We start from the raw sequence: 24149 nt of genomic DNA on the forward strand, positions 1-24149 counted from the left end.
CCCCTTTCTCTCCTGTAAGGAGACTCAAGGTGTCTTACAAACTCCTTTCCCTTTCTCTCCCCCCAACAAACTCCTTGTGAGGTCGGTGGGGCTGAGAGAGGTCAGAGAGAACTGTGACTAGCCCAAGGTCACCCAGCTGGCCTGTGCTGGAGGAGTGCACAAGCTAATCTGATTCCCTAGATAAGCCTCCGCAGCTCAAGTGGCAGAGTGGGGAGTCAAACCCGGTTCTCCAGATTAGATTGCGCCTGTTCTTAACCACTATGCCGCACAAACTCAGTTGATCTTACAAAAAAGTTGAATAGCGAAAGCCTAGTGATAGTAAAGCCTATGAAATGCCTGTTCCACGACAAATAATTCAATACTGTAAAAGCTTTGTTATCTGGTGCTGGATCATAAGGGATGCTCTCTTATGTGGCATCGTCTGGGCAGCAGGCTCCTCCGCTCGGCCACCATCTCCCTGCATCTTCAGGGTCACGCGTTCCTCCCCGTCTCGCCAGCTCGATGCCTCTGTTTCTGTTGCTCTGCCTTTGGCATCATCCTCAGGCGCCTCCGTTCTTCTAGGCCTACCTCGATGCCTCAAGAGCCAACTTCTAGGCTGCTGACCCACGTGTTTGGCTGCCGCATAGGACGGCTCTGTGGCTCAGGGGCAGAGGAGATCCTTCCAAGTGGGGGGCCGTTCCCATGTTTTGGGTCTGTGTGGATTCCTCTGGATAGGAGACCGGGCAGAGTCGTGAGCGGAGTATCCACACACTTGATCAACCAGCAGGTACTCAGAAGAGGCATTTCTTTCCGTAGAAGGAACTAGGAGGGCCCCTCCTCAGAAGGTGCTCCGCCCCCTCTGCTTACTATAAGTCAGTGATGGCGAACCTTTTCGAGACCGAGTGCCCAAACTGCAACCCAAAACCCACTTATTTATCGCAAAGTGCCAACACGGCAATTTAACCCAAATACTGAGGTTTTAGTTTAGAAAAAAAATGGTTGGCTCCGAGGCACGCGTTACTCGGGAGTAAGCTTGGTGGTAGTCGGTGGCTTTGCTTTGAAGCAACCGTGCAACTCTTCCAACGGGTGAATCACGACCCTAGGAGGGTTTAGAAGCAAGTCCTATTGCCAGCAACCGAGCTTACTCCCAGGTAAAGGATTGTGCTTTAGTTCTTCCCATGAAAATCAGTGGGGTTTAACAGAGCTTAACAGGGTTACCTATCGCCCCCCCCCCCCACATGACAAACTCTGTGCACGCGTGCCCACAGAGAGGGCTCTGAGTGCATAGGTTCGCCACCACTGCTGTAAGTACTTCACTTGAGTGCTAATTGACGCCCCGATGTGCCCATCCCTACATGGCCCCCCTGCTGAACAAACCGCGATTCACTGGGGCCATTCCAGATTGTGAAAGCAGCCAGAGAGGTTGAAGCTCTTCTCCCTGTTGCCCCGCAGTCCCAATCCGAATGGGACCCCCGGGTTCCTGGGGATTGTTCCAAGCCTGAAGCTGCCGCTGCAGGCCTAGTTGATGGGAACAGGTCATTAGAAAGACCTGAATCAGGATCCAGGGCCATAAGAAAGAACATAAGAACATAAGAACAAGCCAGCTGGATCAGACCAGAGTCCATCTAGTCCAGCTATCTGCTACTCGCAGTGGCCCACCAGGTGCCTTTGGGAGCTCACATGCAGGGGGTGAAAGCAATGGCCTTCTGCTGCTGCTGCTGCTCCCGAGCACCTGGTCTGCTCAGGCATTTGCAACCTCAGATCAAGGAGGATCAAGATTGGTAGACATAGATCGACTTCTGCTCCATAAATCTGTCCAAGCCCCTTTTAAAGCTATCCAGGTGAGTGACCATCACCCCCTCCTGTGGCAGCATATTCCAAACACCAATCCCACGTTGCGTGAAGAAGTGTTTCCTTTTATTAGTCCTAATTCTTCCCCCCAGCATTTTCAATGGATGCCCCCTGGTTCTAGTATTGTGAGAGAGAAAAATTTCTCTCTGTCCACATTTTCTACCCCATGCATAATTTTATAGACTTCAATCATATCCCCCTCAGATGTCTCCTCTCCAAACGAAAGCGTCCCAAACGCTGCAGCCTCTCCTCATAAGGCCATGTTTTAGTGAGCGAGGATCTCCGAGGGAGTGTAGGCTGAATGTCATGCGTTGTGCCGGGGGTTGGGCTGGATGACCACTAGGGTCCCATTCCAGCTCTGTGTTTCTGTGACCAGACTCATCCCTTAAGAAACAAGACTAGAAGAATGCCCTGCACCCACCAGTCTGGGTGCCATCTTGTTTCCCATAAACTGGGAGTGTTTGGCCTGCAGGAACGCAGGCCTCATGCTCTGTGGGTCTAGCTGGGCTAAGGTCATCCAACCCCCCTCTTGACCTTCTGGCCTTCTTGCCCCCAGCACCGCTGCCTTCCAGCCCTGGCTTGGCTCTGCTTCCCGGATAAGAGCTCTAATCGGGGCCCCTCCCCCCAGTGTCCTCTTCTGCAAGACCTTGGAGGTCCCGTGTTTATGGGGCTCGGCTGAAGGAAGACCTGACAGGAGATCACTTTTCCTTCCTGAGCTAAATATACCCAGCAACAGCTGGCTCTGCCGCCTCCATCCCTCGGGGCGCTTGCAGCCGCTGCTCTCTCGGCTTGTGCACGTTGTCGTTGTTGGTCTGGTCTCTCCGTATGACTTTGCCTTCTTGCCCTTGGATGTTGCCGGCTGAGCTGGTGGAGAGGATTGTGTGTGTGCGGGGGGGACAACAGCCATAAATCTTCCCTCCCTTCCCCTGTAGCTCCGCTGCCCATCTTTAATCTTGGGTGATCTTGGAGCATCTTGTGAAGGTTCTTTTTTAGCTGCTTGGCTCGCGGAAAGGGTCACAAGACTGCACAGATTTCCTTAATCCCTCTCCCAGCGCTGCAGCTCCAAAACTCGGCTCGGGCAGCAAAGGGGAGCCGGGAGGCAAAACGCCGGAGGGAAAGAAGGATCTGTGCACCAAGCTGTGTGCGGCACGCTGCAGCGAAGCCTGTTTTGGAGTGCACGTTGTCTTCCTTCAGAACATAAGAACATAAGAACAAGCCAGCTGGATCAGACCAGAGTCCATCTAGTCCAGCTCTCTGCTACTCGCAGTGGCCCACCAGGTGCCTTTGGGAGCTCACCTGCAGGAGGTGAAAGCAAGGGCCTTCTGCTGTTGCTGCTGCTCCCGAGCACCTGGTCTGCTAAGGCATTTGCAACCTCAGCTCAAGGAGGATCAAGATTGGTAGACATAGATCGACTTCTCCTCCATAAATCTGTCCAAGCCCTTTTTAAAGCTATCCAGGTTAGCGGCCATCACCACCTCTTGTGGCAGCATATTCCAAACACCAATCCCACGTTGCGTGAAGAAGTGTTTCCTTTTATTAGTCCTAATTTTTCCCCCCAGCATTTTCAATGAATGCCCCTCTTGGTTCTAGGTGATGGTGAGAAAGAGAGAAAAAATTCTCTCTGTCCACATTTTCTACCCCATGTATAATTTTATAGACTTCCCAATCCTATCCCCTCAGACGCCTCTCTCTCCAAACTAAAGAGTCCCAAACTTCTGCAGCCTCCCAAGGTACTCCAGTCCCTCAATCATCCCTCGCTGCCCTCTCTCTCACCCTTTTCTATCTCTTTTCCTTCCTTAGACTATCAGTGGTGGTGGAATTTGCACTCCAGATGCCAGGACTGACACCATCAGCCCCTGCCAGCATGGGCAATTGGCAGGGGCTGATGGGAATTGTAGTCCATAACATCTGGAGTGCCAAAGGTTCGCCACCATGGCCTTAGACATTTGTTCCCTGGCCTGCATTTTGCCTTTGTTCCTCAGTGCACTGTCCAGCACCAGCCGTGCTGTGTTGATTTCTAGTTCCTGTATTGCAGGGGGTTGGACTAGATGGCCCTTGGGGGTCTCTTCCAGCTCTATGATTCTATGATTCTCGTTCCTCTGCGGAAAGGGAAAGGGACGACCCCCTGACTTGCTCCGATAGCCTCCTCCTTATAATATCAAGCGGATCCTACCGCCCCTTCCCTTTGGGGTTTTTGAGGGAGTTGATAGTAGGTGCCATCTTTATGTCGATCTTAAATATGCTGCATTTTAATGGGGTCGGGTTTATATTTATTAGAGCCGTATGAATTGATATTTAATGGTTTTAATCTGATATATGTGCTCTATTTTATATGTTGTTCACCGCCCTGAGCCCTCCGGGGGAGGGCGGTATATAAACCTAATAAATAATAATAATAATAATTCTTTCTCTCCCAGCTTGTTGTCTGCAGCTGCTGGGTCCCAGCCGCAGGGCCTGGGTCTGGAATGCGTTTGTTGGCATTCTGCATCCATTTCTGCTCTCTTGACATCTGAGGAAGCGCCTGCTGCCGTCTCTGGCACTGGTTGAACCTTTTAACATATTTGGTAATGCCCCCCCCCCCCCCCCCCCCCCATATTCCGGATTTGTATACCTACCTGTTTAGATGACTGCTTCATTCATCTGATAAAACAGAGTGTATCTCGGGGCACACTGAATATCTTACCCTGTTTCCCCGAATATAAGACATCCCCTGAGAATAAGACGTAGTAGAGGTTTTGCTGAAGTGCTAAATATAAAACATCCCCCGAAAGTAAGACGTAGCAAAGTTTTTGTTTGGAAGCATGCCCGTCGACCAGAGCATGCAGCTGTGGAGTGGAAAAATAAGACATCCCCTGAAAATAAGACATAGCGCATCTTGGGGAGCAAAAATTAATATAAGACACTGTCTTATTTTCGGGGAAACACAGTAGTGATGTAGGGAGTGATCATTTGAACCCACGTCCCTTTGCGTCCTAACAGTCCCCGTCTTTTGTTCCTCATCTCTGCATCTCATTCATTTGCCCCGTTCCCCTGCCAAGCCTCTGGTCTCTTTTCCTCTTTCCCATGGCCACCACGGTGTGCTCTCTGCTGCCGAGGGCCCTGGTCCATCAGACTCCCTTAGGGCAGACTCCCTGCCAGGCAACATTGGGGGAGAGGTGGTCCCGCAGAGGGATCCAGACAACAGCCCTGCAAGGTCTGGTGGGCAGAGTTGAACCCAGAGCCTTATTGGTGCAAAGCACTGTGGAGCAAAGGCCCTTCTGTGAGACTAGGCTCTGTGTCTTTGGAATTGCTTCCTAGGAGGACTGTTCTGAAGGTGCCGATCTAATGGTTTAGTCGCCAGAACCGGCTTACCGTGCCGGCTTTTATATCATAGAATCATAGAGCTAGAAGAGACCCCAAGGGCCATCAAGTCCAACCCCCTGCAATTTGTTTGTTTGTTTGTTTGTTTGTTTGTTTGTTTGTTTGTTTGTTAGTTAGTTAGTTAATTAATTAATTAATTTTCCTGCACCTTGAACCCATGACTCCTGTTCCTGGTCTCTGGAGCCGCAGAAAACAAGCTCGCTCCCTCACCAACATGACATCCCTTCAAATACCTAAACATGGCTATCATGTCACCTCTTAATCTTCTCTTTACCAAACTAAACATCCCCAGCTCCCTCTTTTCGTAGGGCATGGCAGTCTTGGCCTTGTACCATATTTGTGCTTCTTTCCTGTCCCAGCTGGGAATTTCATGGTGGCCCTTTGAGTTGGATGGCTCTGAGAAGACCAGAAAAAGAACTGTGTGTATCCAGATGCGTCCAGAGACAGGGTGGTGTCTTTCCATTCTTAGCTTTCCATCAGTGAAGATGAATCGGCAGTTTTCAGACCCTGGATGGGGCTTCCTCTTTTTGACAGTCTTATCGTTGTCTGCCTTTTCTCTGGGAATTTCTCACTTGGGGTTTCTTTGCTGGGTGCTGACTTGCTCAGACCTGTGCTTTTGTGCCACCAAGTGGGTCGTTTGGAGGAGTGACGCGGCAGGCTGCGGGGTGGAGGAGAGCCCTGTCTCCGTGACCCTCCCTCTCCCCCCCTTCCCCCTGTTCCAGCACCAGGCACGAATGGTCCATTGGGCAGGTGTGCTTAGATTTTCCCACGAGCCCCTTGCCAGAGGCTCCTAAGGAAAAGTCAGCAGCCATAAGAGCGGGCAGTGTTGGTCTTGCGGATTGGTGTGCTCGGGGTGTAGCAGGTTAATGACAAAATGTGAAATTCTGTTGTGTGTGCCTTTTTTAAAAAAAACCTTCTCAGTGTAAGATTCCAGTGGCCCAGAGCCTGCAGTAACTGGAGAGGAATTTGAACCTGTGTCTTGCTTCTCCAAACCAAATAATATTTCCATGGGCAGCTTGCAGTAAGAACATAAGAAGAGAAGAGAAGAGTTTGGATTTATATCCCCCCTTTCTCTCCTGCAGGAGACTCAAAGGGGCTTACAATCTCCTTGCCTTTCCCCCCTCACAACAAACACCCTGTGAGGTAGGTGGGGCTGAGAGAGCTCCAAGAAGCTGTGACTAGCCCAAGGTCACCCAGCTGGCGTGTGTGGGAATGCACAGGCTAATCTGAATTCCTCAGATAAGCCTCCACAGCTCAGGCGGCAGAGCGGGGAATCAAACCCGGTTCCTCCAGATTAGATACATGAGCTCTTAACCTCCTACGCCACTGCTGCTCCTGAGAAGAACTAGGTATTAAATTCAATAAAAAGAGCTCTTAAGAACATAAGAACATAAGAACTAGCCTGCTGGATCAGACCAGAGTCCATCTAGTCCAGCACTCTGCTACTCGCAGTGGCCCACCAGGTGCCTTTGGGAGCTCACCTGCAGGATGTGAAAGCAAGGGCCTTCTGCTGCTGATAGCTGTTGATAGTAACGGTTGATAGTGAACCTGTCTGCCAACTGGCTCATATTGTGCTGTTTTCTTCCAGTTCCTCAGGGAAGATTTGAATTACCATGACCCTACGCTCCAGCACAGCACTTTCCACGGGGAGGATAACCTCATTAGCGTTGAAGATCTCTGGAAGGCGTGGAAGTCCTCTGAAGGTAATTCTGCTGCGGTCATCAGTGTATTCATGGGGGGAGGTGGCAGCGGCTAGTGTGCTGTTGGCAGAGACGGGATGCTTTGGTGAGGGCTGGGGCACTAGCTCTCGTGGAGGGCTCGGGAACTGCAGGAAACAAAGGACAGAAGTCATGCGACAGAGAAGCTAGGATCTGGACAGCCAAAGGACAGCTCTGTCCTGCTTCCCAGTGGGGGTGAGGGTGGGTGGGAAGACTTCTCGTTTGGACGTAATCCTGGTTGGATGTTAACAGCCCGTTCCCAGGTACCTGCTGTGGAGACCCAGTGTCTGGCTCTGCTCCTTTGGAAAGAGGTACGGAAATCCCATGGTGCACCAGGACAGGAAGCGATGGGAGGGATCATGACTCAGCGCTAGAGCATCTGATTGGCCTGTTGAAGGGCCTAGACCAGTGATGGCGAACCTTTTCGAGACCAAGTGCCCAAATTGCAACCCAAAACCCACTTATTTATCACAAAGTGCCAACACGGCAATTTAACCTGAATACTGAGATTTTAGTTTAGAAAAAACGGTTGGCTCCGAGGCGTGCGTTACTCAGGAGTAAGCTTGACGGTAGTCAGTGGCTTTGCTTTGAAGCAACCATGCAACTCTTCTAACGGGTGAATCACGACCCTAGGAGGGTTTACTCAGAAGCAAGCCCCATTGCCAGCAACCGAGCTTACTCTCAGGTGAAGGATCGCGCTTTAGTTCTTCCCATGAAAATCAGTGGGGTTTAACAGTGCTTCCCCCCCCCCCCACATGACGCACTCTGTGCGCGCATGCCCACAGAGAGGGCTCCGAGTGCCACCTCTGGCACCTGTGCCATAGGTTCGCCACCACTGGCCTAGACTCAGTTCCCAGCATCTCCAGTTAAAAGACCAGGCAGTAAGTCAAGTGAAAGACCTCAGCCTGAGACCCTGGATTTGATTCAGTCACGCCTGTCTGAATGTATTTGGACAGGGCTGGAAACAACACCTTGTAAAGAACAGTAGTTTATTCAGCATCTTGAGAACAGCGTGGAAAAGCCAGAACTGACTTTTCCTCGCGCAAACCGTCAGTAATATCAGTGAGGGTGTACCCATATGAACCAAAGCAGAAATATGCAGATGGTGAGATAAAGACAAAAGTTCGTTAGAGTCAACCTTGGCCAACACCTGCTGGTGAGAACGAGCAGAAACACACTACATAATATTCTGCTGGAATCCCTTCCCTCCCAAGCCCAAAGCTGCAAGCGGCCCCAGCACCCCATAGGCATCCTGACACGCAGGCCCTTCCACACATGCTGAAGGATGCGCTTCCAGCCCACTTCCTGTCTACTTTGCAACTGGATTCAATTGTGTGAATTAGCAAAATTCACTTGCAAATCATCGCTGAAGTATGGTGGAAATCACAGGTGTCAAACTCAGGCCCTCCAGGTGTTCATGGACTATAAGAACATAAGAAAAAACATAAGAACAAGCCAGCTGGATCAGACCAGAGTCCATCTAGTCCAGCACTCTGCTACTCGCAGTGGCCCACCAGGTGCCTTTGGGAGCTCACCTGCAGGATGTGAAAGCAATGGCCTTCTGCTGCTGCTGCTGCTCCCGAGCACCTGGACTGTTAAGGCATTTGCAATCTCAGATCAAGGAGGATCAAGATTGGTAGCCATAGATCGACTTCTCCTCCATCAATCTGTCCAAGCCCCTTTGAAAGCTATCCAGGTGAGTGGCCATCACCACCTCTTGTGGCAGCATATTCCAAACACCAATCACATGTTGCGTGAAGAAGTGTTTCCTTTTATTAGTCCTAACTCTTCCCCCCAGCATTTTCAATGGATACCCCCTGGTTCTAGTATTGTGAGAGAGAAAAATTTCTCTCTGTCAACATTTTCTACCCCATGCATAATTTTATAGACTTCAATCATATCCCCCCTCAGCCCTCTCCAAACTAAAGAGTTCCAAACGCTGCAGCCTCTCCTCATAAGGAAGGTGCTCCAGTCCCTCAATCGTCCTTGTTGCCCTTCTCTGCACTTTTTCTATCTCTTCGATATCCTTTTTGAGATGTGGCGACCAGAACTGAGCACAGTACTCCAAGTGCGGTCGCACCATGGCTTTATATAAGGGCACGACAATCCTTGCAGTTTTATTATCAACTCCTTTCCTAATTATCCCTAGCATAGAGTTTGCCTTTTTCACAGCTGCCATGCATTGAGTTGACATTCCCATGGAACTATCAACTAAGACGCCCAAAGCCAATTGGCCCTGCTGGCATGGGCTGCTGGGAATCGTAGTCCATGAACACCTGGCGGGCCTGTGTTTGACACCTGTGGTGGAAATGGATTGGAACTAGGGCCCCTTCCGCACATGCAGCATAATGCACTTCCAGTCCACTTTCAATGCACTTTGCAGCTGGATTTCACTGTGCAGAAGAGCCAAATCTACTTGCAACAATTTTGGAAGTGAATTGAAAGTGCCTTATTCTGCCAGTGTGGAGGAGGCCTTAATTATCCATGGTCATCTGGAAAGGAAGCCAATTGCAAGTCCTCTCCTTCTCCTCTCTTATCTTCCCCCTGACCCTCTTCCCCATCTGCTGTTGGCTTCCTGTTGGTCGCTTCCCTCTCCTTCCTTCTGCCTTGGAGGCCTCCAGCAAAGCATTTCTTGCGCCACTGAAGGCTTCTGTTTGCTGCAGATGATATTTCGCTGTTGTGTCTTTGTGGCTGGTTTGGGAGTGGCTTGAGACCGTGTTGGATTGGGAAGTACAACTACCCATGAGTCCTTTACTGAAAGAGGTGGAAACTGCAGGCGTTACTGCTCTGGGAGGAGGTGGGATTGGGGAAGGGGATCTTGTAAGGGGGTCGTCGGGAACTGTGATCCCCAGGGCTAGTACTTGGCCCTGCGAACTGCTTTGGGCTATCTGTGTCCAGATCTCAGAAGGTCCGGAGGAGGGCAACCAAAATGGTACAAGGTCTGGAATCCATGCCCTACGAGGAGAGACTTAGGGAGCCGGATTGTCCTGTGTCCAAAAGGGATGAAGTCCACCTGTATGGACCGAATACCTTTGTCTTTACCAAATGCAGCCAAGGGTCCCAGATGCTCAGGGTGGCACACCTGAGCCTTCGCAACTTTTAGGATTTCTGTCCCAGCTCTCCCACGAGGCTGCAGTGTAGCACTGTCCCTTTTTCAAAGAGGGTGGGAAACGAAGGGTCCCGTCTGCCCAAGCAGGGAACTCTGGCTTCTGAATAAGGACTGCTTAGATGTTGGTTGTACCAATCTCTGCAAAAAGCCTTTTTGGGGAATGCAAACAGGGAGGGACAAGAAGAAGAACAGTTTGGATTTATATCCCCCCTTTCTCTCCTGTAGGAGACTCAAAGGGGCTGACAATCTCCTTGCCCTTCCCCCCTCACAACAAACACCCTGTGAGGTGGGTGGGGCTGAGAGAGCTCTGAGAAGCTGTGACTAGCCCAAGGTCACCCAGCTGGCGTGTGTGGGAGTGCACAGGCTAATCCGAATCCCCCAGATAAGCCTCCACAGCTCAGGTGGCAGAGCTGGGAATCAAACCCGGTTCCTCCAGATTAGATACACGAGCTCTTAACCTCCTACGCCACTGCTGCTCTCAAGGAATTCCTCTTAGAGGCGACAATGTTAGTTAGTTAGTTAGTTAGTTAGTTAGTTAGTTAGTTAGTTAGTTAGTTTGTTTGTTTGTTTGTTTGTTTGTTTGTTTGTTTGTTTGTTTGTTTGATATCCCACCCCATCCCCGAAGGGCTCTGGGGTGGATTACAACATATTTCAAAACATCCTACAACTGTAAAGTATAAATCCTGATTTAAAAACTTTACAACCAATTAGCAAAATTATTACAATAAAGCTGGTTAATATAAATTAATCCGTCCCGCCATTTCCACCCCTCCTTCCCCCCCGGAGGCGGAAAGATATCCTGCTATATTCAGTCGATCCGGCTGGCTAGTTGGGGAAGGCCTGGGGGAACAGCCATGCCCTGCAGGCCCTGTGGAATTGACATAGCTCCCTCAGCAGGTAGCCGGTTCCCCCGACTTTGTGCTTCAAACCAGGGTTGTGCTGTCCAGAAAAGGACTGTGAACGTATTTCAGAGTCTGGCATGATAGGAAAAGAGGTGCTTTGAATTGGAGCAGCAGGGTTTTGTCACTTGGGGCAGAGCTGACTAAGATACAGAACGAGATGCCAGCGACGACGAAGTGGCTTCTCTCACAGAGCAGATGTGAGGACAGAAGGCTTGCGAGGGCCCTTTGTGCTGCAGAGATAAGGAACAGACCCGGAGGGCTCCGGGAAAGGGAGGCATTTCTTGGCCGCCAGTCGCCCAGGGCTCTGAGTGCCTCTGAGAGAAAGCAGATCACCCCCTACCCACTGGCAGACGCTGCCCTCTGGTTTCTGGCGCCCTCTCCTTTCATCGCCTCATTAACCTTCCTGGGCCGCGAATTCTGACTGGCACCCAGATGCCAACTATTTTGCTCAGCGTGGTGGACCCAGCATGGAGAGCCAGCGTAGTGCAGTGGTTGAGAGCAGGTGCACTCTAATCTGGGGAACCGGGTTTGATTCCCCGCTCTGCCACTTGAGCTGTGGAGGCTTGTCTGGGGAATTAGATTACCTTGGTGACCTTAGGCTAGTCACAGTTTTTCGGAGCTCTCTCAGCCCCACCTACCTCACAGGGTGTTTGTTGTGAGGGGGGAAGGGAAGGGAGATTGTCAGCCCCTTTGAGTTTCCTGCAGGAGAGAAAGGGGGGATATAAATCCAAACTCCTCCTCCTCCTCCTCCTCCTCCTCCTCCTCCTCCTCCTCTCCTCCTCCTCTCCTTCTCCTTCTCCTTCTCCTCCTCCTCCTCCTCCTCCTCCTCCTCCTCCTCCTCCATCATCTCCATCATTTTGGTTCTGCTGAATCCTCTCTTGCCTGAGATGCCAGCTAGATCCCACCCCACCAGGCAGGAGATGGAAGATTGACTTCTGTGCTTGGTTTTGCTGTTGAGTCAGAGAATGTGGGGGGTGTTCTTAAATGGAACGGTCGCTGGAAAACAAGCAATCTTTATTAGAAATAAATGCACTGTTGGGTTAGATCTATGTGGATTTCAGTCCAATGAGGGTCGGAATGGGAAAAACCTTCCCGTGTTGCTTTGCGGCAGGTTTTCCAGGAGGTTTCCACAATAACCGAAGAGCTCCTCTTGTCTTGAGTGCATTCCAGGACAAGACAGCTATGGGCTTGTTTAAAAACGGCTTTGCTTAATTGCCACCAGATGTTGTGAGAAGAGACCGGCAAATCTCTCAGAGGCCGAAACAGGCGGGGTGTTCCCACCACCCTCTGACTTTTCGAAGGGAGGGAGACTTCAAGCAAGGCTTTCCCCCCACGCCCCAATCCTTGGAACTTCTCCACTGCCTCGTTCTTGCTGGGATGAAAACATGCAGCCAGCTAAATGCGCGTTAATGCTACACTCAGCGTTTTTCATGCATGAACACAGCAAGAAATACAGAGATCTAAAAACCTGCACGTTGAGCTCTTTCAGAATTGAATCCTTGAAAAGTGCTTTCTTTCTTTTATGCATGTGGAGAATGTGTCTTCCTAATGGCATGTTTGAAGCAGAACTATAACGCAGATGGAGTGTGGTCTGGTTTCCGGGCTGTATGGCTGTGTTCTACCAGCATTCTCTCCTGATGTTTTGCCTGCATCTGTGGCTGGCATCTTCAGGGGATCCTCTGAATCTTCAGGAATCTTCTGAGATCCTCTGAAGATGCCAGCCACAGATGCAGGCGAAACATCGGGAGAGAATGCTGCTAGAACACAGCCATGCATCCCGGAAACCACACAGCACCCCAGTGATTCCGGCCGTGAAAGCCTTCGACAATATAAAGCAGACGGTTTGTGGGGCTGCACTTGAATTCTCTATGGTATTTAGAGTATAATTTCATTTATATAATGTGTCGGTGCTTTCTTCATAAAACTAGAGCGGCTCTTACAAAATGCACATCCCCACTAGCACCAAGAATCACAACTCTGCCGTCTGGCCTGTTCTTTTCCCTAGCTCCGGTGTTTCCATGAAGCCGGGCCCATTCTGCCTCTGAAGGCCAGAGCTTGCTTCACGCACACTGCGGAGAGGACAGGGAACTCCGGCCCACACAGAGCTTTTCCTTACTGGGTGCAGCATTTTCAGATGCCCAAATCATTTCTTTTATTTTCGACAGAAGCCTTCTGGGTGAAAAAAGGCAGGCATAATAAATGACTCAACCCCTCTGTGTAGCGAGGAGAGAGCGCACAGGAAGAAGCTGCCAGGAGCGTTTTGATTGTGTGTTCCTGCATGGCAGGAGGTTGGACTGGATGGCCCTTTGGGGTCTCTTCCAACTCTAGGATTCTAGGCTGTGCTCCCTCTGCCATCATACGAGACCCCCGGAGCCGTCCACTGAAGCTAAAGGGTGGGAGATTCAGGCAGATACAAAGGTAGATTCCGCACGGGGCAAATTTAACAGATGCAGGGCGCAATACAAACTGGTTTTTTGAGGGGGAGGGGGGGAGACATAACACAGGTTCCATCTCCAAAACTAGTTTGGCCTGTTTTATTCCCCTCATCCTGGGATTTAAAAAAATTGCTAAACCTTTTGCAGAATTCCAGGTCGGAGCGGCTCCCGCCTGAACAGGAAGCGCTTTATTTCCCTGCGGTCCGCCCAGCCGTCCACTCTGTCAGGGAGAGTCTGCCTGCCCACCATTCTGTGCAAGTCGCTCAGCAGGTTGTGGGCAGATTCCCCGTGGGACTCACAGGGTACAAAGCCCCCCAAGCACGTTCGGCAGCGAGCGGGGCCAATCCACAGCAATGCATTATGCCCCTGCGGTTGCAGAGAAGTCCTGTTTTCTTTTCTTTTGCGTGTTGCCCACGTACAGCTACGCAGGTGCCACTGATCATATTGTGGGACGACCTGCGTGGCCGTGAGGGTTCATTCCTGCATGCCTGCACAGCAACGCACATGTTGCAAGAAAATTAAAAAAAGAGAGAAGCATTTCCGTGTGAAGGCACAAAAGCAACCCAGCCTGTTTCCGTGGGCTCCAGCCGCTGCCTGAAAGGCTTGCATGTGAACAGGAAAAAGGAAAACAGATTCCTTTATAACGAATGCAACCTGTTATACATTTGCTGTGTGGAATCCACCAAACGAGCAGCAGTGGCGGAGGAGGTTAAGAGCTCGTGTATCTAATCTGGAGGAACCGGGTTTGATTCCCAGCTCTGCCACCTGAGCTGTGGAGGCTTATCTGGGGAATTCAGATTAGCCTGGGCACTCCCACACATGCCAGCTGGGTGACCTTGGGCTAGTCACAGCTTCTCGGAGCGCTCTCAGCCCCACCTACCTGACAGGGTGTTTGTTGTGAGGGGGGAAGGGGTAGGAGATTGTAAGCCCCTTTGAGTCTCCTACAGGAGAGAAAGGGGTGATATAAATCCAAACTCTTCTTCTTCATTTAGCAAATAGTTAAATTGTGGAACTCATCCCCGCAGGATGTGGTTATGCCACCAACTCGGAGGGCTTTAAAAGTAGAGTGGGCGCGTTCATGGAGGAGGGGGCCATCGTTGGCTACTGAGCGTGATGGCTTCCTGCTCCGTCCAGTTGCCGAAGCGAAATGATGCCTCTTTAGGGGTGTTGTGGGATTTCTGGGCTGTATGGCCGTGTTCCAGTAGCATTTTCTCCCGACTTTACACCTGCATCTGTGGCTGAGGCATCTTCAGAGGATCTGAAGCACGGAAACCACACAGCACCCCAGTGATTCCGGCCGTGAAAGCCTTCGACAACCATTTGCCTGTTAACAAGTATAATAAAGGGTACAATTAGCAAGTGTGATTTGGTTGGAATCCACCCATTTTAGCATATGTAAGTAACAATTAAGTTGCACAATCAATTTCATAATCAACTTCATTGATTATGCAACTTCGTTGATTATGCAACTTCATTGTTACACCCCGGTGATTCCGGTCGTGAAAGCCTTTGACACTACGATGCCCAGTGGTTGTGGACTTTCCGGGCTGTGTGGCCATAGTCTGGTAGACAGCTCAGAAAGCCTTTGACAATACTGAACACAATGCATCTTTACTTCAGCAGCTTTCTGTTTCTCCCCCTTGCAGGAAAGAGACCCCTCCCTGCTTATTTATTTATTTATTTATTTATTTTATTAGATTTTTATACCGCCCCATCCCCGGAGGGCTCTGGGCGGTGTACAACATTTAAAAATAATATAATTAATAACATTTAAAAGCAGCGATCCAAGTTTAAATATAAATTAAATTAAATTAAAATCCAAGATGTAAGGTGGCGTCCAGCATTTCAACAGTATAAAATCCCTCCCTCCCCACGATGAAGGGAGGCATGGCGAGTCACAGTGATGGAGTCGTGGCCCGGGTGTTAAGGGCCACAGATCGGGGGAGCACTACATGGCGGCTAGGTCCTCCAAAAGGCCAGTAGCGAACAGCTCCGTCTTACAGGCCCCTTGGAACCTCGCTTAAGGTCCCGCAGAGGCCCGGACAGCTGGAGTGGAGAGCGTTCCCTAACCAGGCCGGGGCCAGGGCTGTAAAGTCCTGGCCCGCGTGGAAGGCCAGCCGCTTGTCGCCGAGGGGCCAGGGATTCACCAATAAGTTGGCCTCCGCCGACCGGAGAGGCCATTTAGGGACATATGGGGTGATGCGGTCTCGGTGATAATGATGGTCCTGTGCCGTGAATGGCCTTTTAAAGGTCAACACCAACACTTTGAAGATGATCCTGAACTCTTACTGGAAGCCAATGCAGCTGCCGCAGCACAGGCTGGATGTGTTCCCATAGGGTGCTGCCTGTAAGCAGACATGCTGCTGCATGGTGAACCAGTTTTAAACGCCGGATCAGGACGTTAGCGGGAAGGATTCACAGAGAAGTTACAATAGTCAAGTCTGGAAATGACCGCTGTATTGGATCACTGAGGCTAGGTCCGGCTTGAGAGGAAGGGCGCTTGTACTGGCCTGGCGGAGGTGGAAGAAGGCAGCCCGGGTTGTATAGGCCACCTGGGTCTCCATTGTGAGAGACAAATCCAGGTGGACCCCCCAGGCTGCGGATCTGAGGGGGTCGGTGTCAATGTGGACCCCCTTCCACACCGGGCGGCTGGAAAGTCCCTCCCCCTCACCTAATTCTCAAGCCAGAGGATCTCCGCCTTCGAGGGGTTCAGCGTTTAACCTGCTCTGGTCAAGAACCAACCAGCAACCGCCTCCAAACAATGCTGGAGAGCCACAGGAGGGGCGGCTGCTCCCCCCTCCATCAACAGAATGAGCTGTGTGTCATCAGCGCATTCTTCGATGGCAACTGTGCCCAAAACTCCGGGTAATTCAGCTGAGCAAGAGGTAACGCGATATAGATGTTAAATAACAGCTGGGACAATAATGCCCCCTGGGGTACACCGTGATTGAAGCGGGTACTTCCGGGAGGCCTGGTCCCCGCACCTCACTTGCTGAGTCCGGCCCCGGAGAAACGAGGGTTATCCACTGAAGGACAGTGCCCCGCGACCGGAGGCGGCCAGGCGGTGGGCCAAAAGGTCGTGGTCGACCACATCAAACGCCGCGGTGAGATCCAATAACACCAGCAGCCACCATCCGGCCTGGTCAAGCTGGATACGGAGTGCTCCGTGGACGGGCGCATTTGAACAGTCTCCGTCCCATGCCCAGCACGGAAGCCGGACTGGAAGGGGTCGAAAGCCGATGCGTCATCCAGAAAACCTTGAAGCTGCTCCAACACCACTCTCTCAATTACCTCAGTCTAACCTGCACCCCCCACCCCCTCTGCTGCCTGCTGAGTCACCCCTGGGGGCAACAGACCCCTCCCTCCCTGCAAAAGTCCAGAAAATGCTCTGGGCACAGTGGAGGCTGAAGAGACTGGAACTGAGCCCTGGGGGAGGGGGAGTGTGTGGCGGGAGGAAGAACGGCTTAGCGTGTGTGCACGCCACCGCCACCACAGGTGTGGCTTGATGCTTCAGGGCACCCCACCCCATTCCACAAATGTTCGGGAGATGAGGGTCTGCTGCACTCGTCTGCAGTACCAGAGGCGGGGCCGGCCCAGGTCTCCCTATGGCGGGCCAGGAAGCAAATCTGTTCCTGGGCTACACCACTTCAAACATGGGGGGAGGTAGAGAAGAGGAATTGGGGGCTTAACTCCGTGCTCCTTCTGACACAAACATGCTCCTCGTGTTCAGAGTAATCCATACTGATTTTTCATTTTCTGTGAGGAGGGAATTTTTTTGCTCTGGGAGGAGCGTTCCGTCCTGTGCATAAGCATAAGCATTTTATTGTCATTGTGCACGCACAATGAAATTTACAGCAGCATTCCTCGATGTACACAATTTCAGACTCATCCCCCATCCTCCCTTTCCCCTTCCTCCACCCATCCCTACACAGCCCCAAACACATCAACACGAAGCCGCGGAGTTCAGGATCGCCACAGCTCTAGAGTAGAAGCTGCCTCTAAGCCTCTTTGTCCTAGTTTTGATAGACCTGTATCGTCTGCCAGATGGTCACAGTTCACAAAAGAGAGTGTGCTGGATGAGACGGGTCTCTCAGAATATGTTGGGCTTTTTTTAGGCTTCGGGAATCCCCACCTTTTGCCTGAGGTGGTTTGTGCAGCCTGGATCCAGGTTTCCCCGTTCATGTGCTGTTTGCGAGAACGGAACCAGGCCCCTGAGAAGTGGAGCTGGCCCCAAGGAGCTGGGATGCCAGGCAGAGGCCCCATATTCTTCAGGTGGTTGCTTTTCACACCTGCAGCTTCTTCAGAACTGCATTCAGTCCATTTCTGTCTGGTTCCTCTCTGGTTCACGGCTGCTTTGTAGGAATCGGTTTCTCTATTGGGCTCCTTGGCTTCTGAGCGTCCCAATCCTCTGGCTGGTGATGACGTCTCATAAAATCGTAGAATCATAGAGATGTAAGAGACCATGAGGGCCATTGAGTTTAGCCCTCTGCCATGCAGGACACCCCCCCCCCCCAAAGCACTCCTGGCAGGTGCCCCTCTGAACATCTCTGTCCCTGAAAACTCCCTGAAGGGTTCCCATAAATTGATGGCACTTTTCATCACGACAAACACGAGAACTTCCATCTTGGGTCAGCGGAGCAGCTTGTTCGGGACGTTCAGAAGGGAGCCATCTCCTGTTTTTCTTTCTCGGCCCCCAAAGCGCGGGCCCTCGCCGGTCTCTTGGCCTCCAGAGGGGATGGCCTGCTTTTCTTGATAGCCGGTCCATTCTTCTTGAAAGAATGCATCCCCTGGGGGGACTCACCTGGAACAGGCTGCCACTGATGCAGGTAATGGCCTGGAGCTCTTCTGAAGCGGGAAGCGGCCCCCTCTTCTAATGCTCCGCTCTAAAAGCCTCTTGGTTTCTGGCTGCTGAAATGAGTCTGCAGAGAGTCATGATGTACACAGAGAGAGAAAGAAAGAGAGAGAGACATACCATAAGATCATTTGTGGTGTTCTCTAACACGCTCTGTTTGATGCGCTCCCTCCTTGAGACACTGACTGTGTCAAACTAGTCCAGCTTCTTTTTGCCTGGCCAAAATTTTTAAAAAGGAGCAAATTCCGTGATGGTGCCGAGCTCAAGTCTGGCATTTGTCCAGCAAGGGTGAAGTTGCGGCAAGGGAGGGTGAAGTTGCGGCAAGGAAGGGTGAAGTTGCGGCAAGGCAGGGTGAAGTTGCGGCCTGATTCCAGTGCTGGGCAGCCCTTCCAGGAGGGAGTCCCACCTCGTGCATACCCTGGATGTACCCCTGTAGCAGTTAAACTGACCAGGGGATTTTGCCCTCAGCACAGAGGGGGAAATTATTCCTTTGCTTCCATCTGATATTGTTCCAAATGTCTTCTGGAGTTCCTTCATAAGAACATAAGAACTTCCTTTGGGCTTGGTGAGCACCTGTTCAGAGTTTGCAGCTTTCCCCATTTCTGCTAAATGATGCCCCAGCCACTCATCTCTTGCAGGTGGATGTGGGGGGAATGTGGGGGGGGGGGAGCACAGGTGGAAAACCAGCCAGTTCAATTCCTTGGTCTTGCTTTACTAGGTTCGTAGCACCGCCGGGTCCTTCAAAAGACGGATTGCTCCGTCGGGAGGTGGTCTGGCTGGGTTCAGTGTGATGTAGTGGTTAAGAGTAAGTGCACTCTAATGTGGAGAACCAGGTGTGATTCCCTGCTCTGCCACTTGAGCTGTGGAGGCTTATCTGGTGAACCAGATTAGCTTGTGCAGTCCAACCCATGCCAGCTGGGTGACCTTGGGCAAGTCACAGTTCTCTCTGACCTCTTTCAGCCCCACCCACCTCACAGGAGAGGAAGGGAAAGGAGATTGTCAGCCCCTTTGAGTCTCCTTACAGGAGAGAAAGGGGGGGATAAATCCAAACTCTTCTTCTTGTTGTTCAGTTCATTCCCAGGCGTGGGCAGGACTTAAGGAGAGGTTAACGGGGCCGCTGCCTCTTAGACCTGGACACAGTCAAGGCAGCAGGGGGTGGAGGGACCCCTTCAGTTGCTTACTTGGTCTTCCTTATTTTTTTGCAGTGTACAACTGGACGACCGAGGAGGTGGTGCAGTGGCTGATCACCTACGTGGAGCTGCCACAATACGAAGAAACCTTCCGCAAACTTCTGCTCACTGGTCATGCCATGCCGAGGTCAGTGGCGCTGCTGAGAGCGGGCGGGAGAGCTCGGGGCTTCCCTGGGAGGGAGCTAAAAGCTCTGGGAGGGAGCGGAGAGCCAGAGAGGCAAACAGCTCAATTCAGAGCAGTCGGGTGGTCGGGGATGGCAAAAATACAACAACAAAATCATGCCTGTATTGTAATGATTAGCAATATCATTCATTCATTCATTCATTCATTCATTCATTCATTCATTCATTCATTCATTCATTCATTATATTTATTATATTTATTATATTTATATACCGCCCTCCCCCGAAGGGCTCAGGGCGGTGAACAATACATATAAGTAGAGCACAATAAAACCAAAAACTACAATCGATTAAATATTAATTAATTTGGCTCTATATAAAAATAACCCCCCATTAAAAGCAGCACACTAATCAGCATAACAGATGGCGCCTACTAACAAATCCCCTAAAAGAAAGAAAAGAAGGGGGGGACGGCAGGGTCCACTGATATTATAAAAGAGAGAGGGGGGGGGCGCTCTATTTATTATTCACTATTTATTATTATAGGTAGCATATAACTATTTTTGAATGATGGAAATAAGTACTAATATTGTACATCTACACTGAAGAGGACGCACGTGCGCTGAAGAAGATTAGCGAAAGCGCACTTCAGCGCGCAGGCGTTTTGCTGCTGCTTTTTTGAACCTTGCTGCTCTTTTGAACTTGTACAATTTGGCGGCAGGTGGCTGTTTCTTGAACCGGTGCCTTTTCCATGTGTGCCATTAGGCTGTGAATGAAATATTTATAGAGGGAGAACCTTATGGACTCATGGAATCATTCTGGATCATGTCATTTTGTGAATATTGTATCTATGCACTTTAGTCATTGTTGGTATTAACACTTCCTTGTCCAATTCCTGTTGTGTGGCAAGTTTTTTGGGGTTTGGTCAACCTTGTTCCTTGTTTCTAGCAGAGATATGTGTACAGCAGCTGAGAGGGCTCTGGAGGCTAACTAAGGTTGCCCCTGCCCTGAACACCCCAGGATGCTGGCATAGCTCTAGGCAGTGTGGGTGTGCCAGCGGGGAACTGGGCACTGCAGACGGGCATCTGAAGGCCCTGCTGCGGCTGGGTGCTGGTGGGTTTGCCTCTCCACCAGTGTAAGTGCCCTGGAGAGGGCAAATCCACCAGTGTCAGCTAAAGGTGCCAGCCACAGATGCAGGCGAAACGTCAGGAGAAAATGCTACTGGAAAGGAAGAATGAGGGCAAGACTAAACCAAGAGACAAGGAACAAGGTTGGCCAAACCCCAAAAAAACTTGCCACACAACAGGAATTACACAAGGATTACGTTATGTTACGTTACTAAGAATCCTAGAAAGAACACCTAGTGAATGATTTGCAACATACTTTGGTAGCATATAGCAATTTTTGAACGATGGAAATAAGTACTCATATGCACTGAAGAGGATTAGCGAAAATGCACTTCAGCGCACGGGTGTTTTGCTGCTGCTCCTTTGAACTTGTACAATTTGGCGGCAGGTGGCTGTTTCTTAAACCCGTGCCATTTGGCCGTGTGGCGAGTGGGCCGCGATTCCACCAGATTCTGCCTTTTTTCCATTGGACTGTGAATGAAATATTTATATAATTACGGTCGGGAGAACCTTATGGACCCATGGAATGATTTCATTCTTGATTATGTTATTTTGTGAATATTGCATCTATGCACTTTAGTCATTGTTGGTATTAAAACTTCCTTGTGCAATTCCTGAAAGTGCTACTGGAACACGGCCATACAGCCTGGAAACCCCACAACACCCCAGTGATTCCGGCCGTGAAAGCCTTTGGCAATACAAAGAAGAGTTGGTTTTTATACCACTCTTTCCTCCACTTTTAAGAAGAAGGAGGAGGAGGAGGAGGAGGAGGAGGAGGAGGAGGAGGAGGAGTTTGGATTTCTATCCCCCCTTTCTCTCCTGCAGGGGCTTACAATCTCCTTGCCCTTCCCCCCTCACAACAAACACCCTGTGAGGTAGGTGGGGCTGAGAGAGCTCCGAGAAGCTGTGCCTAGCCCAAGGTCACCCAGCTGGCGTGTGTGGGAGTGCACAGGCTAATCTGAATTCCCCAGATAAGCCTCCATAGCTCAGGCGGCAGAGCTGGGAATCAAACCCGGTTCCTCCAGATTAGATACACGAGCTCTTAACCTCCTACGCCACTGCTGCTCCTAGTGTCTTACAATCGACTTCCCTCCCCTTCCCCACAACAGACATCTTGAGGGATAGGGGGAGCTGAGAGAAAACTGTGACAGGCCCAAGGCCACCCATCAGGCTTCATGTGGAGGAGCAGGGAAATAAATCCAGTCCACCAGATTAGAGTCGGCTGATCACGTGGAGGAGTGAGGAGTCAAACCTTGTTCTCCAGATTAGAGTCCACTACTCCTAGTCACTACACCAGGCCGGCTCTTTGACTCCCTGGATCAGGGAGAAAAGCAGGATCGAAATAAAAACCAAGCAAGTATTTGTTTGCAGCAAATGCTGTTCTCTGAACCAGGGACCTTTTGCCTGCCGACGGGGTACTCAGAGCTGCCGTCCCTCCCCGGGATGGAGTGCGGAGAAGGAAATACTTGCGCTGAGGTGGTTCTCGTCCTGCATAAATTCTCTCTTGCCGTTCACAGAAGTTCCCAAGCCTGACCAGGCTTCATAATGCTGCTTCATCTGGTCAGATTCTCACCCCTGCAATTATTATTATTATTTTATTATTGTTTATTCAGTTTGGTAGACCGCCCTACCCCCGAAGGGCTCAGGGCGGTTTACAAGACAGTCAAACACAAGACATCAAGTAATCTCAGTTAAAACAATAAATAAATTAAAAACATTAAAACATTAGCAGCAGTAATCTTCCATAATTGCAATAAGTGGCTGATGTATGGCATTAACCCCCGGGAGGGGACTGGCCGATGTTCAAATCAGCAGATGACATATAGGGCAACAAAGGGCAACAAAGAGGGGCGAACTCAGCGGCCAGCCTCACCAAAGGCACCAGCCATTCGCTGCTTGTTCCTGACTCAGGTCAACACACACAACACCTGAGCTCCTTCCACTGCCCCATCTTCTCCTGGGCAGGCATCCCCGGCACCTCTTCTGAGGGATTGTCAGGAGGTCCAGACTCAGGATTTCCAGTCGGGGTCCCCTCTCTTCACAGTGCCCAGAACCCCCTCCCATGAGAGAGGAAGGATCATGGAAGAAGGCAATGGTCAGCTTGACCATGTCCTTAAGAAACTTACTCCCAACCAGAGGGACAATCCAGGAGGAAAGCATCCTCACCCAGAGAGGCCACATTCCCAAAAAGAGATCAGCCTTTGGGTTTCAGTCATATAGCCTAACGATAGCTTTCCTCTTAAGGGACTTCCTCCCAATAAGAGGGAGACCGTCCAGAAGAAAAGGATCCTTATGGGGGTTGCCAACTTTTTGGTGTTGGACAAATTCTCCACTTCACAGCGGGAGGATAACTCTGGCAGAGAAAAAGCTCCTGAGTATCCTGCTCCATGAAATGAAAATAGCTGCTGGCTCCTAGGACCGAGGTCCCAATGCCCTTGTGAAAGGCAAGGAAGCGGCTGCCACTTAATCTCCTTCCTGCACATGCAAGGCCGGGTGCCCTTGAGCAGCCATTCCCTGGGAAAAAAAACCCTCCAGATTGTATTTTGGTCCCCTGTGCCCTTCCTGTGTGACCGCCACCTGTCGTTTCTCTCCCCCCTCGCTGCAGGTTGGCCATAAACAACGCCACCATGACAGGAACCGTCCTGAAGATGACCGACCGGAGCCACAGGCAGAAGCTGCAGCTGAAAGCCCTGGACACGGTGCTCTTTGGGCCACCTCTTTGTGAGTGAGCCGGCGTGCTCCGGTGGCTGTCCGCCTTTGCCACAGGGGGGTTGTGGGATGGGTCAGGGGCAGCTCCAGAATCCACAGTGCCTCCCGGTCCCCTTCGGAGTGCCGTGCCAGGTGGTGCTCATGAACTGCTGAGCCCCCGGCGGCAGAAAGCCCCCGCCCATTCTCAGGGTGCAGCCAGGCTTCTTAAGAGACGTTGCTGGGAACAAGCAGCTCCTAAGACATGGCTGGCATCATGCAATCATTCCCTTACTAACGTGTTGTGGGTTTTCTGGGTTGCATGGCCGTGTTCCGGTAGCATTTTCTCCTGACGTTTCGCCTGCGTCTGTAGCTGGCATCTGCAGGTGAAACATCAGGAGAAAATGCTACTGGAGCACGACCATACAACCCAGAAAACCCACAACACACGTGATTCTGGCTGTGAAAGCCTTTGACAATGAATTCCCTTGCTGTTCGTTTCACCTGAATTAGGAGGAGTTGTTTCCTTCAGTATGCCCCACACCAGTGACCCCCAATCTTTTTGCGGCTGTGGGCACCTTTGGAGTTGCGGCCACAAAATGGGTGCCACGAAACAGCTGCTGCTGGAGGTGAAGCAGGCTCTTAAATGCCGGGTGGTGGTGGTGGTGGTGGTAGTAGTAGTAGTAGTATGGATTTATACCCCACCTTTTTCTCCTGAAAGGAGACTCAAGGTGGCTTACAAACTCCTTTCCCTTCCTCTCCCCACAACAGACACCTTGTGGGGATACGTGCGGGCTGAGAGAGTTCTGAGAGAACTG

The 24149-nt window shown here is 51.0% G+C and overlaps 1 protein-coding gene across 1 annotated transcript in view; it reads left to right on the forward strand.

The window, feature by feature from the left end:
• LOC125431139 (stromal interaction molecule 1-like) overlaps positions 1–24149 on the forward strand; it is a 55782-nt gene that overhangs the window by 13893 nt on the left and 17740 nt on the right. Inside the window, exons 2-4 of the mRNA XM_048493806.1 lie at positions 6779–6893; positions 19412–19523; positions 23252–23367. Coding sequence (XP_048349763.1) covers positions 6779–6893; positions 19412–19523; positions 23252–23367 — 343 coding nt within the window. The remainder of the gene's footprint in view (positions 1–6778; positions 6894–19411; positions 19524–23251; positions 23368–24149) is intronic.

Source organism: Sphaerodactylus townsendi, linkage group LG04, assembly GCF_021028975.2.
Source record: "Sphaerodactylus townsendi isolate TG3544 linkage group LG04, MPM_Stown_v2.3, whole genome shotgun sequence".
NCBI classification, from domain to species: Eukaryota; Metazoa; Chordata; class Lepidosauria; order Squamata; family Sphaerodactylidae; genus Sphaerodactylus; species Sphaerodactylus townsendi.